Genomic DNA, 18361 nt, shown 5'->3' with positions numbered 1-18361 from the left:
AGCTTCTTTCAGCACTAATCTTGCCTCTTTCTGCACCCCTCTTTTCTCTTTATCCACCTCTCTTGCCTCTTTCTGCACCCTTGTTCCCTCTTCGTGATCCTTTCCTGCCTGTTTCTGCACCTCTCTTGCCTCTTTAAGTACCTATCGTGCCTCTTTCAGCACCTCTGTTATTTCTTTCTGCACTTCTCTTCCTTCTTTCTGTACACCTCTTCTGCACCTCTGTTGCTTCTTTCTGCACTTTATTTGGTTCTTTCTGCACTGCTCTTGCATCTTTATGCAACGCTCTTGCCTCTTTCTACATCCCTCTGGCCTCTTTGAGCACCTCTGTTGACTCCTTCTGCACTGCTCTTGCTTCTTTCTGCACCTCACATTCCTCTTTCTGCACTTCTCTTGCTTATTTCTACACATCTGTTGCTTCTTTCAGCAATTCTGCTATTGTCTTGCTTGGTTCTGCACCTCTCTTGCCTCTTTAAGCACCTCTCTTGCTTCTTTTTGCACCTCTGTTGCCTCTTTCCGAACTTCACTTGCTTCTTTCTGAACCCTTCATGCCTCTTTCAGCACCTCTTTTACTTCTTTATGCACTACTCTTCCTTATTTCTGCACCCCCTGCCGCTTTCTGTACCTCTCTTGCTTCTTTTTGCAACTCTCTTGCCTCTTTGTACACCTCTCTTCCCTCTTTGTGCACCTATTTGCTTCTTTCGGCACTTCTCTCTCCTCTTTCTGCACCTCTGTTGCTTCTTTCTGCACTTCTCTTGGCTCTTTCTGCACCCTTCGTGCCTCTTTCAGTACCTCTGTTGCTTATTTCTGCACTTCTCTTTCTTCTTTCTGCACCCCGCGTGCCTCCATCTGCACCTCTGTTGCTTCTTTCTGCACCTCTCTTGGTTCTTTCTGCACTGCTCTTGCCTTCTTCTGCATCCCTCTTGCCTCTTTGAGCACCTCTTTTGCTTTCTGTACATCTCTCTCCTCTTTCTGTACCCCTCTTGCCTTTTTCTGCTCCTCTGTTGCTGCTTCCTGCACTTATATTGCCTCTTTCTGCAGCCCTTTTGCTTCTTTCTGCACTTAATTTGCCTCTTTCAGCACCTCTGTTGCTTTTTACTGCAGATTGTTGCCTCTTTCTGCACCCCTCTTTTCTCTTTCTGCACCGCTCTTGCCTCTTTCTGCACCCCTGTTCCCTCTTTCTGTACCTTTCCTGCCTGTTTCTGCACCGCTCTTGCCTCTTTCTGTACCTCTGTTGCCTCTTTCTGCACCTCTGTTGCCTCTTTCTGCACTTCTCCTCCTTCTTTCTGTACCTCTGTTGCTTCTTTCTGCACCTCACTTGCCTCTTTCAGCACCTATTTTGCTTTTTTCTGGAGAACGTTTGACTCTTCCTGCAGATCACTTGCCTCTTTTAGCACCTCTATTGCTTTTTTCTGCAGATCTCTTGCCTCTTTCTGCACCCCTCTTTTCTCCTCATGCACCCCTGTTCCCTTTTTCCGCACCTTTCCTGCCTCTTTCTGCACCTCTTTTGCCTCTTTCTGTACCTCTCTTTCTCCTTTCTGCACCTCACTTGCCTCTTTCTGTACCTCTGTTGCCTCTTTCAGCACTTCTCTTGCTCTTTTTGCACCCTTAGCGCCTCTTTCAGCACCGCTGTTGCTTCTTTCTGTACTTCTCTTGACTTTCTGCACCCTTCGTGCCTCTTTCAGTACCTCTGTTGCTTATTTCTGCACTTCTCTTTCTTCTTTCTGCACCCCGCGTGCCTCCATCTGCACCTCTGTTGCTTCTTTCTGCACCTCTCTTGGTTCTTTCTGCACTGCTCTTGCCTCCTTCTGCATCCCTCTTGCCTCTTTGAGCACCTCTTTTGCTTTCTGTACGTCTCTCTCCTCTTTCTGTACCCCTCTTGCCTTTTTCTGCTCCCCTGTTGCTGCTTGCTGCTCTTATATTGCCTCTTTCTGCAGCCCGCTTGCTTCTTTCTGCACTTCAGTTGCCTCTTTCAGCACCTCTTGCTTTTTACTGCAGATCTGTTGTCTCTTTCTGCACCCCTCTTTTCTCTTTCTGCTCCTCTCTTGTCTCTTTCTGCACCCCTCTTTTCTCTTTCTGCTCCTCTCTTGCCTCTTTCTGCACCCCTGTTCCCTCTTTCTGTACCTTTCCTGCCTGTTTCCGCACCTCTCTTGCCTCTTTCTGTACCTCTGTTGCCTCTTTCTGCACCTCTGTAGCCTCTTTCTGCACTTCTCCTCCTTCTTTCTGCACCTCTGTTGCTTCTTTCTTCGCCACACTTGCCTCTTTCAGCACCTATTTAGCTTTTTTCTGGAGAACTTTTGACTCTTCCTGCAGAACTCTTGCCTCTTTCTGCCCCCCCTCTTTTCCCTTCATGCACCCCTGTTCCCTTTTTCCGCACCTTACCTGCCTCTTTCTGCACCTCTTTTGCCTCTTTCTGTACCTCTGTTGCCTCTTTCTGCACTTCTATTCCTTCTATTAAACAGCCTTGAAGAATGGCGTAGATTTATATGCTTTCACTAGGATACTGAATAGATCCTGCATCATAGTTAGACAGGGCCCTGTCTACACTCCATAGGAAGCACTGGAAATATATAAAGAAAGATACATGGATGGACAATATGATTGTACTACTGCATGCACTGTATGTTGTTATATGTAACTACACATTGCTACTTAACCATCGCATAGAGTACATTCTATTCTCTGCCCTTAATGCACTATGAACTTATTACGAATTAATAATGGACCAGTCTTACACTGAAACATAAGATGGCCGTTGTTGCAATTGTATATAGAAATACGATGTTCATATGAGGACACCTTGATGTACTACCTGCTCACAATCTATGTGAAAAGATTTCCTCAGTGAGCTCAGATAATAATACCACTTAATGGCCGCTGCCTGGTGTGAATGTATAGCCATTGCACTGTACATAATTGGCACTTTGTGTTTATTGTTTATTTTATTTGTCATTGTATACTTATGCATGCGATAACAGAATATGATTAAAATCAATCTGCAGGGACAAGATAGGGGGCACGTTGTACATTAGATATTGGCAGCTATAAGACTTCGAGCACACCATGATCACTCTAAGATGGCCACCGCAGTAACTGATAGAATATCCCAATACACGCTGGATAGCGTGACACTATTTCCGGTTCACGGACCTCCATAATTATACCACTTAGTTCCGGCTTCCCGTCCATGGAACACTGCTCCATTGAGAGGTCCAATGCGGCGATGCTTAAGTAAGAACACGGTAGACAATTAGATAACTAAGACGATTCTCTAGTTGTGAGTGCCATGATCTACTTAGTCCGCACAATTTTCACCCAAGCTGTCACATTATTTCTTTCAGTTCGTCCCGAAACGGTATTGAGTGAACAGCAATACATCAGGTTTTTATCCAAGGGTTTCTACCGTTAACCCTTGACTCTTCCTGCCATCGATAGAACTAATAAATAGTGAGTTCTCCTCCACTATTACACATCTTGGTTGCACAATGCTAGTGTAATGGTATAAACTAAAACAATACATCCATTGTTGCAGGTTCAGTAAATGTGCTAATGGGGGTGGGGTCGCACACTACTCACACACCGGCGGTGTCGCCCCTAAGGACTCTGGTCAATCTAGTGAAGTGTTCGCGATGCATCATCTTTCGATCTTCGCTGTCTACTGGGGTTGCCGATGGCTGCCAATATCTGCCAGGTATAGTACCATTCAGGCGCGTAGGTGCGGGATCCCAGGCTCGTCAGCCCGCTGCTCAAGGGAGCTTTAGAGTTACAAATGGGGGTGGGGTCGCACACTACTCACACACCGGCGGTCCCGCACCTATGCGCCTGAGGGGTACTATACCTGGCAGATATTGGCAGCCATCGGCAACCCCAGTACACGGCCTATCCCTGCTGATGAGGGGTAATACCCCGAAACACGTGTCCAGGGATGGCGAAGACAGCAAAGATAGCAGAAGATCGAAAGATGATGCATCGCGAACACTTTACCACATTGACCAGAGTCCTTAGGGGCGACACCGCCGGTGTGTGAGTAGTGTGCGACCCCACCCCCATTTGTAACTTTAAAGCTCCCTTGAGCAGCGGGCTGACGAGCCTGGGATCCCGCACCTATGCGCCTGAGTGGTACTATACCTGGCAGATATTGGCAGCCATCGGCAACCCCAGTACACGGCCTATCCCTGCTGATGAGGGGTAATACCCCGAAACACGTGTCCAGGGATGGTGAAGACAGCGAAGATAGCAGAAGATCGAAAGATGATGCATCGCGAACACTTTATCACATTGACCATAGTCCTTAGGGGCGACACCGCCGGTGTGTGAGTAGTGTGCGACCCCACCCCCATTTGTAACTTTAAAGCTCCCTTGAGCAGCGGGCTGACGAGCCTGGGATCCCGCACCTATGCGCCTGAGTGGTACTATACCTGGCAGATATTGGCAGCCATCGGCAACCCCAGTACACGGCCTATCCCTGCTGATGAGGGGTAATACCCCGAAACACATGTCCAGGGATGGCGAAGACAGCGAAGATAGCAGAAGATCGAAAGATGATGCATCGCGAACACTTTACCACATTGACCAGAGTCCTTAGGGGCGACACCGCCGGTGTGCGACCCCACCCCCATTGGTAACTTTAAAGCTCCCTTGAGCAGCGGGCTGACGAGCCTGGGATCCCGCACCTATGCGCCTGAGTGGTACTATACCTGGCAGATATTGGCAGTCATCGGCGACCCCAGTACACGGCCTATCCCTGCTGATGAGGGGTAATACCCCGAAACACGTGTCCAGGGATGGCGAAGACAGCGAAGATAGCAGAAGATCGAAAGATGATGCATCGCGAACACTTTACCACATTGACCAGAGTCCTTAGGGGCGACACCGCCGGTGTGTGAGTAGTGTGCGACCCCACCCCCATTTGTAACTTTAAAGCTCCCTTGAGCAGCGGGCTGACGAGCCTGGGATCCCGCACCTATGCGCCTGAGTGGTACTATACCTGGCAGATATTGGCAGCCATCGGCAACCCCAGTACACGGCCTATCCCTGCTGATGAGGGGTAATACCCCGAAACACGTGTCCAGGGATGGCGAAGACAGCGAAGATAGCAGAAGATCGAAAGATGATGCATCGCAAACACTTTACCACATTGACCAGAGTCCTTAGGGGCGACACCGCCGGTGTGTGAGTAGTGTGCGACCCCACCCCCATTTGTATCAGTAAATGTGCTGTTCCTGAGTTTTGGTTCCCCACCATCCACCGGTCACTACCCTGACTGCCAGGAAACCACATGAATTAGATGCATTGTGCTGTACTGGTAAGCAATAGTACACATAATTAGCCCTAATCACCACGACAATGTAGTCCACCATCCTAATTTAATCTCTTTCCCCGCATTAATCCCCAGAAACGCTGTTCAGAAGAGACCCCGTATCGAGAGAGGGTCGAAACGTGTCGACACTAAACAGAAAAGAGAGGCTGAATGATTAATTTTACAGTGGGTGCAGCTCTCCTTTTGATGTTTACCAATAACCACTTCTCCACTTTTCTACTTGTTTTCACGTAGTACTCATTAATTTAGGTTTTGGTCCATCCACTGGGACTCACAAATCGCTCTTAATGTGCAACTAATGCAACATTCTCAAATGCTTTATGTATAAAGAAATAAATCTGTGGTACGGACGGCAAATGAAAAATAAATATCACTTACTTCGGCTGAAGTAAGTACAATGTTGACTAATTGTTGTAATGGGCTTTTTATACACAATCTAAGGTAAAGTGTACCGTGACCCAATTTGGAGGTCAGTATTTGAAAGAAAAATTGGATTGAGATTAACTCTGAGCAAACTAGCTTAGTTTGCATATCTTGTACAGTTTGGATAAATGAGTTCCTTGTGAACATTGTTTTTTGCACTTGTGTCTGAGGCTTTCATTTGGTGATTCACTGGTGGAGCCTTTCCTCCTTCCCCTTATATCCAAGTATGTAAACCATGGTTGAAATGTAAATCAACATGATCATTTTACTACTTTCATATTAAATACTTTTACCCTTCACATCCTTGTTTTCAGCTGCTTCCCTGATAGTAAAGGTCACCATCATGAAACAAATTTGCGAAATATTGTTCGGATTGAAAGGCCTCGTCTACAACCCTCATTTAACTGATGTCTCCTGCCTTTCTCTAGTCTTGCTTACATTTCGGGACTTCTCCTGTGAGACTTTTTTGGGATCTTTGACCCCACCCCCTTTAATATTTAATTTATCTCCTGGGATGTGATCTAGTTCCTCACTTTCTCCTTCTCCTTAATCTCTGCAGTGTTCTGTCTTGAGATATCTCATCCACCTTGCGCTCGCTGCCACTGTTCAAAGGGACCTTGTTTTGTTGGTGTCTGTTTCATAGTCTTTGAGAGAAGAACAGAAGTATTGGTGATCTTTCCAGCGGAAGATCAGATTAAATGAATGAGCCGATCAATGTTTAATGTATTTGGAACAAAGGTAATAAGCTTTTCAGTTAACCAGGATCATTGAAAACAATTTCTCAAACACTTGGATTTTTTGCTCCTTTGTATGAGATGAGGCTTCCTTGTCAGGCTTTGTTTAGGATTATGTCTTTTTCCAAGCAGACGTTTACCCTAACAGCCGTGCTATGAAACATGTTCTTCTTGTGAGATACGGAGCCCACTCTTTTTATGCAGATCTGAGTATTTCCAGAGTGCCGTAGCAATGGGTTAGACAGTTTGATGAAGTATTGATTTATGTAGCAGTTTTTTTGATCTTCACATTTTGCTTGTAGGTTTGTTTATATGCAGTTCTTCTGGATGCATCATACAAATCTGAAGGTTTTTGCTATCGTTCACTTGTTCATTAACATTTTCCTCTAGGGTGTGGAAAGCTGTTGTGCAGTTCTGACACATCTCTTCTGAGGCCGACCAGGACTATTATTTAGGTCACTAATATTATTATTTATTGTTTTTAGGTCGAGCAGACGTACTCTCAATGCGTGAGCATTGAGGTGTCTGCTTCAGACCTATTGCTACCCGTATTTAGTTTTGAGGACACCAATCTGACACACGCTTTTCGTTTGCAGTTTTCACCGCGGGAGCGCGCTTCGTCAGTTTCGCTTTCGAGCCAGTGCCCCTGGGGAGCCTCGTGGGCTCTGGAGCGATGCCGGCACTATAGTTGGGAGTCCCACACTGGGGACTCCAAATACCATGGCCCCGCAGCCCTCAACATGCCCCGAGTACCTCCTGCCCCCAGAAACGCAAGCACGGAGCCCCACTCACCGGGACTTCGCCTCCGCAGGACTCTTCCGGGAAGACAACGTGGCCAGCCAGGTCCCGCTCCGGGGCTGCTCCCTCCGGCGTCAATGGGCACAGGGACACTGGCACTCCGTTCCTTGGCTTCCCGGGCGGACGCCGGCTGCACGCAGGGCTCTCCTCTCTCTGCTCCGGAGCCTTGCGCCAGCCATTGCAGCCTGCCTCCTGGGAAGCTCCGGTCGCGCTCCACTTCCTGCTTCTGGTCAGGCCCCGCCTCTGTCTCGAGGAGGGCTGCCTGACTTCCGCCCAGCCCGGGCTGCTTTCTTGATCTTAAAGTACTCCATGAGAGTGCAGGTTTTATACAGCAGCCTTCTGCGTATGCTTTTCGAGGCGGCTCCCGACTCCAACCCACAAACTCATCCCTAGGGCATTTGAGCGCTTTAAGCGAGCACCAGTTACGTAACACAAGATCACATTCATTAATTAAGCAAAGGCAGATTACGTGATGTGCCCAATTTCATAGAACATGGAGCAGACGCCGGGGCTCAAACAAGGCTCCCCAGGTCCAAAGTCGGCAGCCCAGACAATAACACCATGTCCTTTGCTTAGGCAGGCCATGCCATGCTTCGTATGTAACGTATTGTCATAAATAAATCTGATTTGCCACTCTCTCCTGGGCAGTCGGAGACAAACAGCTGATCGAGTTTGTTCATTTTGTTTGGTCACTGCTCCTTTCTCGGTAAACCCTGGACAAACCAGCTCCCATGAATAATCTCAGCCTTTAATTTAACTTGGAACTCCTCACCTGCGGGGAGCGCCCCGGGGAACAGGTAGACTGTTCATGTAAATCAAGATGATAAAATCTACAGGTACAAGGTAAAGGTTAAGCCAAGCAGCAGCTATTCTCCACAACGCTTGCTAAGAGTAAGCTCATTGTTCACAAAGTGGGCCAGGGCTCCTTCTGCTACAACCTCCTGACGCACTTGCTCTGGAGAGGTGAATGTCCAAGTGTGGCTTGCTTTAAACAGATGGGAGAATAAGAGAATGATAAAGTTGCAGTGAGAAGAGAAGAATTCGTTTGGAGCATCCGAAAAATGGTAGGTCACCCTATGTTTTAGACTGCACTCTTCCTCTCGGGTTTTCATTTTCTTCCCTCCTGTTGTTTTGTATCCACAAGCGCTATGGGAGTCTGTGGGCAGCAGTTTGGCCTGTGTTGATGCATATTTAGAAAGCCTGTTGCTCCCTGACTTTGCTGCTGTAGGTGAGCAGTCCCAAGTCCATTTAACCCACTATCTGCTGTATTCCAGCAACTAAAAGCTACACATTACCTGTGAGGAACAGAGACCACAGAGCGGAAACCGATTATACTGATGAATGCACCTCACTTATTTGACAAATAGTTTTTTCCTGCCCTTGTTATATTTGAGAGGTTAGGGCCTGGATCCCCCATCCACCCCCCCTTCCCCCACATTACCTTGAATTCGGACCGTTTACACCATGTTAATTGCGCGCGGGTGTTTATTGATCGGGTGACAGAGGCAGGCAGGCCTATTACGTGTACTCCTGTGACAGCTTTCCAGTACTGCTGCTCTGCACTCCGCCCCCTTCATGTCTCTTCTTGACTCAGCACTGCTTGATTCTGGGCTAGTCACTTTATGCGCCAAGCTGGGGTTCTTATAGCTCGTCCCCACTCACACGTGATGTGCAAATCTGCTCTACTTCATGCCCATGCAGACAGCTCCCCCAGAAAGTAATCCCCTGAAGGGATCTTTTTTAAAGCTGCAGGTTTCAAAATCATTCCCAGGAATGACGTGAAATGATATTGTTTTATAAAGCGCACTAAAACCCAAGGTACCAAAGCGCTATTGCGAGACAGACTAATCTACAGAGTCAAACCAACCAAGAAGTAAGGGAACTGTAGTGAGAAAACCAAGTTTCCAAATGCGTTTTAAGGGAGTCCTGCTTCAGAATTGTGAGTGGGCTCTGCCTTTCATCCTTATGAAGTAGATAAAGCAAGCAGCATGCATTAGAGCCACACCTCCCTCATTTACTGATCTGATTGTTCCCAAACCAGGTTTCTTTTGCTTTATCAACACACGCCACAATGTTTGGAGCAGGTCTTCGAACCGCATGCACAGAAGACTTCTTTCCCATCCGTCCAGTACATTACAGATGGGACACAATATTTCACGTCCCTTCAGCACTCTCTCGTACCCTCTCACATCCTCACCCACTCTCACACACCCTCACTCACCCTCACACCCCCTCACACCCCCCTACCCCTCACCCCGTCACCCTCACCCTCCCACACCCTCACCACCCCACACCCTCCCCCACCCCCACACCCTTGCACCCTTCACCCTCACACACCCCCTCACCCTCACACACCCCCTCACCCTCACAATCCCCCTCACCCTCACAATCCCCCTCACCCTCACAATCCCCCTCACCCTCACAACCCCTCACCCCCTTACCCTCAGATCCCCTCAGCCTCACACACCCTCCCCCTCTCACCTCCTCCCCCTCACCCTCACACACCCCTCACCCACCCTCTCACCCCCCTCTCCCTCACACACCCTCAGCCCCTCTCACACCCTCACTCACCATCCCACTCTCACCCTTTCACCCCCTCACCCCCACTCACCCCCACTCACCCCCACTCACCCCCACTCACCCCCACTCACCCCCACTCACCCCCACTCACCCCCACTCCCCCCCACTCACCCTCACTCACCCTCACTCACCCTCACTCACCCTCACACACACTCACACACACACACACACTCACACACACTCACACACACACACTCACACACACTCACACTCACACACACACACACTCACACTCACACTCACACACACACTCACACTCACACACACTCACACACCTTCACCAGCATAGCATAACAAAACGCATAGGATAGCAAAACAAAACATAGCATAACAAAACACAATAACGCATAGCATAATAAAAAAGCATAGTATAACAAAACCTAGCATAGTATAACAAAACAACAAAACATAGCAGAACAAAACATAGCATAACATAACAAAACATAGCATAGCATAACAAAACATAGCATAACAAAACATAGCATAGCATAACAAAACATAGCATAACATAACAAAGCATAGCAAAACATAGCATAACAAAACATAGCATAACAAGCCATAACATATCATAAAGCATAGCAAAACATAGCATAGCAAAACATAGCATAGCAAAACATAGCATAACAAAACATAGCATAACAAAACATAGCATAACACAACAACACATAGCATAACACAACAAAACATAACATAACATAGCATAACATAACAAAACGTAGCATAGCATAACAAAACGTAGCATAGCATAACAAAACGTAGCATAGCATAACAAAACACAACATAGCATAACAAAACAAAGCTTAGCATAGCATAACAAAGCTTAGCATAGCATAACAAAGCATAGCATAGCATAACAAAACATAGCATAGCAAAACAAAGCATAGCATAATAAAACACAACAAAACATAGCATAACAAAACAGCATAGCATAGAAAAACATAGCATAACAAAACATAGCATAGCATAACAAAACATAGCATAGCATAACAAAACACGGCATAGCATAACAAAACACGGCATAGCATAACAAATCAAATCATAGGATAGTAAAGCATAGCATAGCATAACAGAACAAAACATAGGATAGCAAAACAAAACATAGCATAGCATACAGCATCACTCCGCACCACCACAGCATCACTCAGGGGCAACACAACATCACTATGCGCTACCACTGCATCACTGAACGCCACAGCATCACTCGTTCGCCATCACAACATCGCTCAGTGCCACCACAGCTTCAATCTCTGCAACCATTCAACAACACCTGGTTCAAATATTTTCTCTCAATGTTTCAAGCTTTATTACAAATGTAACAAAAAGATGTTAATATTTCACTTCTGTTCTTGGATTTTCATCACAATAAAATACACTGAACATAATCTTCACAAAAGTTATTTACAAAACTTTATGCTATTGCCATTATAAATTACAATAACTTTTATTTAAGTATTAATTATTGAAAAAATTAAAAGCCATTGTTATTTGTAATATCAATACATGTAAGTCACGTAAATACAACACATATTGCATTACAAAGGCTATAGGTGTCACATTGGCGAAAGTTATAACTATTGCCATTGTGAATAACAAAGCTATTAATTTCGCTATTTTCAAAAACAAAACATAAATAAAAATATTGTCATTTACAATACCAATAGCTCAAACTTTCCTAATGCGAGACCTATTGCATTGCAAATGCTTGTTATTTATTATTTATGTGGGCCACTTTTATTTCATCATTCAGCTCTTTAAAGGCTTGTCTCGTGAAAGTTCGAGTTACATTTTGGGACTGGTCGTCCTGTTCATCCCCTTTGTATCTCATGTTTCTCCTGCTTTCAATTTCCATTTTGCAGGAGGCTTTGTCATGGAGTTGGCCTATAATATTTCAGTTCCTCTTGTTTCGTTCTACAGTCTGACCCTGTGCCTCATGGGAACAGTACAACCCAAACTACCAAGCCATGTCTTCCCTGGACCGGAAACAAGCATCCTGGGACCGGTTTCGAGTTCATAACCCTCATCAGCCAGGTTATCTTGAATCCAGTGGCAAAGTGAGCAAGGGACCCATGTATGGGCATGCCCTGCCAACTTAGGGCGAACAAAGCGATTCCAAAGGGGATGATGGACGGTGCTCTCACTCTACGACTGGATTCAAGATAGCCTGGCTGATGAGGATTATGAATCCGAAACCGGTCCCAGGATGCTTGTTTCCGGGCCCATTCTCTGTACATCTCTTTTTAGTTCTTTAGGCAAGTGCACTGGTTCCCTGTCCTTCCCCACCAGTGTGTATGCTTAGAGCCCCCAGGGGCCCACTTATTATTCTGGGGGCTTGGTCTGCTCCATCCCATGGGGTATGGGTGTCCCCTGTTTACTTTGCAGTTCAGATTTCAGCAGGTCCTGGTCACTCTTCCTCTAGCCTTCCCTTCTCAGACCTTGCTATAGTGGTGGTGTTCAGTGGTCCACTTGGGCTTCCCAGACAGCATTGCTTCTGTCAGTCCAGTTCTTCTGCTTTTTATGGTACCACCCTCTGCCAAGGCTGCAGTTTTCCAGTAGTGCCTGCGTATGCTGCCCCACCTCGCTGTTTGCACCATAGGGCTACACACCTTTCTGTCTTATTTTGATGAAGTTCCCCAACAGCGTTGCAACGGTCCTCCATGGGGCTCTGTCCAGTCCCAGTGTAAGTGCTGCCTATGCTTTTCGTGGCTACCTGGCCACCAACACTTGTCCTCCGTTCAAAATCAAGCTCCACAGTTTTCTGCTCCGAACCGGCACTGCATAGTGTTAGTGCAGCTCTCTGGACACAGAGGGTACAGATGTCTGTAGATGGGCCCCGGAGTTGCCCACTGTTGTATTTCAACCCCAGCGGAGAACTGATCTTGGCGCACAGCCCCTGTTGATGTTCCTGCTGCACTTGACATTCCTGCCGGACATGGGGATATTTCAGGTATCCAACGCAGTCCTGGATCTCTCTATCATCTTATTTTTTCCCACTGTTTAACAGGGGACACAGTTGTCTGACTGGCAGTGAAAGAGCGGAAGCCAAGTCAGAGCCAGGAATTAAGCAGCCTCCATCTTCTTGAGCCCCTTCGTCTTTTTAAATATGTATTTATTCTGAGTAGTTTTTGTTGGCGCACCACCCTGCTGACATTCTGCGTGATAAGTGTTTAGGTGTTAGCCATCGCTATTCTCTTCCATTGTGAGTAAAGGGAATATAAATCACACGTGCTCAGGAGATCACCTATGGTGGCTGTGGAAGAATATAAAGCGTACAAGCACATATCCACACCCGAAAGCATGGTATAGTTACAGTCTGTGAGTTAGACACAAGGCCTGGCACTTGTGGCTAACCCTTGCTTTGCATGGCTGTGGTACAAGTACAGAGGGGGTGGTTACAAATTAAAACCAAAAAAACACAAAGTTGCAAGTTATGGAGCAGCCATGCATACCACAACTTCCAAAACAGTGCCTATTACCTCAAAATATTTATTCCAATAAATGACTCTTAAAAGCAAACTGCAATTACACATTGACTCATGTTCAAACCAATAGCTAATACTACAATTAATGTGGCCTCTGTCAAAGTGGTGGGTGTAAAATTGATATGTAATCTCTTCTATGAGTTGCTTCACTTCTTTTGTAATTGCATCTGTTTATTTAAGGTTATGAGCAGTGCATTTCGTGAGCTAGTTATTGTTTGCATGACTGTCATGATAGTAATGGATTGTGGTCCTAAACATAACTTGCAAATTAGTGTGTTTTTAGTTTAGTTCATTACCTTAACTACAATTTACCTCTGATATGTTTTTTAAGTGTATTTCAGAGCGGGCAACTGAACAGGCATCGACTAGAGGATCATAAACGGTTTCTTTATCCTGATTTGCTCAGGACATCTTCAACCAGGGAGAACATGCAACATTGAGACCTCAGCATCCTGTACTTTCCACCAGGAAGGCCAGTCAGAGACTTCATCCTCCTCCCATGGAACACACACCTTCTTTCTGGATTTCCAGCATTACCTCTCCCACCTAGGGTTTTGAAGAAAGACGGGACATACATGCCATTTTGCTCGTTTGGTTCTGCAGGACGTTTTGGTTTGAGTCCACTCCTCAGACCCTCCACTTTTTGAAGAATTGCTGCTTTGGTATCTATTCTAAAAGGGAGGAATCTATAGTTAGAAGGATAGAAGTATCTTTCAGAAGAGCAAATTACTTATCTCTGATAATGCTCTTTACGATACACCATCTAACCACAGATTCCTCACTAACCTCCCACCTCTCTGTTCTATGGACTTGACTTCTGTACTTCTTAAAATGGTCCCAAGTTAGCTTCCAGCACACTGTCATCTGCAAATTGAGTTCAGGGGTGTGGAATTTAATAAAATATCTACTTTTCCATGGGACAGGTTGCTTCATAAATCTACTTGTCCTGTAACCAAACCCACTTGTCCCTTTGGTGCCATGTAGTGCGTAGACACATTATGGCAACAATCTCATCATGTAAGAGCTCTGATATAGCCTCTCTGATTATGCCAGGGCTCATACCATAGTAGTGTTTGAATACTTGCAATCCCCTTATGTTGGCACGTTTCTACAGCTCTACATACTGGGGCTGAAGGTTGTGGTAAGCAATAGTTCCAGGGTTAGAATGCCCTTTTGAGTTTACTTGCATGTTTAAAGGGTTTTCAACAACTCTTGTCTAATCTTTTCCCATACTGAGAAATGTTGGAAATTTACTCTGGACTATGGCAGATGTAAACCTCCTTCCAGAGTTGGGAAAAAAGTGGTTGGAGGGAAAGAAAACTTGCAAACACTCAGATTTTCACATTCATATTTTCTCATGCTAGAATGCATTTCACAAATATTTTCTAGGAGTACTATTTCTTGTCCTACTTATGTAAATTCTTGGGAATTCACGAAAGCTGTATAGCTGCACTTAATGCAAGGACATATATCTTGGGTGAACTTTTGAGACTTTCTTTAATAATTGGGGCCTTAATTTGGTCTGGCATTGACCATGACCGTTTGCGTTTATTAAAATTCTGTCTCTCTGTTTGTATCGATGGCTTCACTGTGAGTGACAGCATTCTGCTCTTTCACAAGGAGCATATCTGCAGACAAAGTTGTTTTGTTCAGTGCTAGTAACTACTGTGGCAGTGTGTGCTTTTTAAGACCAAAAACCATTTTTGCTATTGCCAGTGTTTGTTATAAGGGTGAGGGCCTAGCAGCTCCCACACTAATACGATTTTACAAAAACCATGCCAAAACAAGTCACACATTGACAAAACTAAAAAGCTGACCACCAATTTCAGATCTACTGGTTTGCCAATGCTAGTTTATTTTTGTTTCCCATAATCTTATTGAAACTGGTTACACTGATCTTCCATTATGAATATTTTTGAGAACTTCTAGCATGCGTCAACACATGTTACTAAATGATGCTGCAAAGAAATGGTACCTGAAATTTTACTGTAGTTTAGCGAAATATTTTTTTCTCCTTTCATTTTTTTGTGTGCATTTTATTTTGAAAGCAAATAATCATCAAACTTGCTTTCAAGCTTCTACAAATATTTGCATCAAATCAGAGAGCATGCTGGCAGCATTATGCATAGCCTCATATTGCTAAACTTTAAAAACGTGTGTACACATTTTTATACTGGAACCACTGTTAGTAGGGCAGTCAGAGCTTACAACATTTACTTAGAGCGCACACCCTGAAAATAAAGACTTTCAATTAATGAACCCTAAATACAAGTTTGAACAGCATGAACATGTGGACAAAAATATTACCTTGACTGCAGACACTGCCCTTCCCTGATCCATAATGTGGTACTGCAAACTGGTAGCTAAAGGGTTTGAGCTGCAGGGGGTTTAGCCTACTTGTCCCAAGGACAAAATTCACATGAAAACTTGTTGCCCTTGACCCCAAACAATATGTCCTGGGCGACAGGCTATAGGAATTCGACATCCCTAGGAGTTGATCCACATCTGAGTGCTTGGAAGGAGCACTGTCCAGAAACTGATGTCGGTGCATAGGGGTGATGCCTATAGGTGACTTCGCTCTGTCACATCTGGAATGGAACTATGCCATCTCAGAGTTGTATGTTACTACTTGCAGTGCACAGGAGCTATTGCTTGAAAACTCTCTGGGTCGATTCTAATGCCTTGGGGTATTATAAAGATGAGGAATCTGCTGTTAAAAGGAGTTATAATATAGCCTTATAGCCCAACGTAGAGGGCTATACCGGCTATTAATGGCCTGCTCCAGCGTTAAGGGAGCGGGACTTTAATAGCTGGTATAGCCCGGCTATGAAGGTCTGTAAGGCTATTAGAACATTCTGTCACTAGAGGGCAGAATGTTCTAACAAATAAAACAAAGGCTTCATGGAGCCTGAGGGGATTCGGCCTCCCTCAAGCCTTTGTTCACAGCCACAGAAAAGACAAACATTGGAATGTTGGAGCTCTGGGCTTATACCGGTTTTCTCCCAAACCCAATCATTCCAGTATCAAAAGTAGCTTTTTCCTGTAAGCCCCACCTCTAGCCACTTTACCCTGCTGAAACTCATAGAATTTGTTTGGCTTCATAGACATTCTCCTGGTTCTGAAGAGTACATGTGATCTGTAAAATCACTAAAGTGCACCTACATAGAAGATAGTGCCAAAGTTGACAATAGTATACCCCATTGCAAGTTTTTTTAAACAAGTAAACAACACCCTTAGTGACTGTCTCATTTCCCAAAGTGGTAACATATACATCTATAAACGCTTAAGAGTACTCTCAATTACATCAAAAGTGCCATGGATATCCAACTTTCAGTGGGACTGTTTTACAAGGACACATTTTGAAGCTAAGGAACTGGATAGTGACCATAAAGACTTTGTACAGAAAGCTAATTTGCATCGGGAAGTAAGCAGTTTGACCTCCTCTGGCGTCTACGGTCCGAACTCTTTTTTGAATGTAAACTGCTCATCAACGAAACATGTTAAAGTCAGATTTTCCTGCAACAAAGTAGTATTCTATGTCAGCAGCAATTCTGAACAGTAAAAACGGGTGATAGTTTATTTTGGAAGAAAGTGGAAGTGTCGCCAAGCGACAGAGTGGCACCTGCTAAAGGATTTACAATGGTCAATAGCAAGTAGGTCATTAAGAGAGAAAAGCACTGAAGATGTTCAGCAACCCCGCCTGGACAAGGTTAACCCAATAGCAAATTTTATTTTTAGGACAGCGTCCAAAACTTTGCATTGGTTTAGTTGGCGACACAGCCTTTAACGGTTGTATGCCTCAAACCCTTTCGCTTTTACACGCTGTCATCATTTGTGCTGTGATGCTCCATGAAGTAGCACAGATTCCTGAAAAGCCTCGTACAGCCAACATAAAGACAGCAATTTTCTTAGTGAATATCTTGGGTGTACACATGATTTGCAGTTGATTTAAGTCCTGATTTTGAAGACAATAACTACTATAACTTAACTAACAAGCATTTACCATGCCACCTCCGCCAATGACTGGGGGCAGGAAGTTCTGAGAGAAGTCTGGGAACTCCCTATCCTCAGACACTGACTCACGAGGTCACATGATCAGCTACAAATTGCTTTCGGATTCGTTTTACTAAACATATGATAGGAAACGAAAGCTAAGTCTTCTGATGGACGGCGCAGACTAATTGTCTGGGCATTGACAGTTGTTTAAAGAAACAATACACACAATGCTAAAATTGTTTCTGCTGCTGGATGTGAAAGAAGATTTCATCATAGAGTTTTCATATGCGATGGAAGGAGAGACGCAGCCAAGTTTTGGCACAGGAATCGGGAGCTAGCTGGAAGTGCCTTTGTTTACAATATATGCTCCCAGTGCTCGCAAATACAGTATGGTGGCACAAACGCCATTATTTTTTAAAGTTGTTCTTAGAAAAGATGTGGCTTCCTGTATAACGAAATTCCTGCTGACGTCAAGACCAAGGCAGAGGTAGGAAATGGGAACGCAGACGGGATAACGGAGTGGGAAGGGCCTGTTAGAGGAGGCTGGGCCTGCTCTGGGCAGTGCATGGCTTATCGGGCAGGAAGAATGTTTATCAGGGAAAATAGTATGCCATCAGTCCTACGCAAGAGCCTGGGCACTGCTTGGCTATGCACTCCCGAACTGCCACCTTTCTCCAGAGAGTGGGAATCGGATTCTACCGCATAATCAGGCTGCAGCAAAGAAAACAAGTGCCAGACAGGAAGTGTTGGTCCCAGGTAGAGAGCAGTGGAGCAAGGCGTCGGTTGAGGGCAGGAAGCTGGCAGATGTGTCAGCGGCGGCAGTGTGCAAACTTCCTCTGGGAATGCGAGCAGCAAAGAAAACAAGTAGTCCCTAAATGAAAAGATAACAGCCAGCGGCATATATGAACTGTAGTTGGTCGGTGCTGCTTCCTGCAAAAATGGAAGTGACGTATCTGCAGCCAACAATAACCCAGATAACAAGAGTAATGCCAGACTTAACCAATGGCAAGTAGCAAGAGAAATTACACACCATA

The 18361-nt window shown here is 45.2% G+C and overlaps 1 protein-coding gene across 5 annotated transcripts in view; it reads left to right on the top strand.

Annotated features, from left to right (window-relative positions):
• Positions 1-18361, top strand: part of GTF2A1L (general transcription factor IIA subunit 1 like) — a 1231875-nt gene that overhangs the window by 860105 nt on the left and 353409 nt on the right. Inside the window, exon 10 of one of the 5 annotated variants that reach the window (XM_078649635.1) lies at positions 13663-14287. The exons of 2 other annotated variants lie outside the window; for them this stretch is intronic. In XM_078649635.1, coding sequence (XP_078505761.1) covers positions 13663-13771 — 109 coding nt within the window. In that variant the 3' untranslated portion in view covers positions 13772-14287. Of the gene's footprint in view, positions 1-13662; positions 14288-18361 lie in introns of those variants that run through there. 2 more of the 5 variants (XM_078649639.1, XM_078649642.1) reach the window with 2 other exon arrangements.

Source organism: Lissotriton helveticus, chromosome 6 (genome assembly GCF_964261635.1).
Source record: "Lissotriton helveticus chromosome 6, aLisHel1.1, whole genome shotgun sequence".
Taxonomy (NCBI): domain Eukaryota; kingdom Metazoa; phylum Chordata; class Amphibia; order Caudata; family Salamandridae; genus Lissotriton; species Lissotriton helveticus.
The sequence above is the reverse complement of the archived record's forward strand: the minus strand, read 5'-3'. Positions and strand labels throughout refer to the sequence as shown.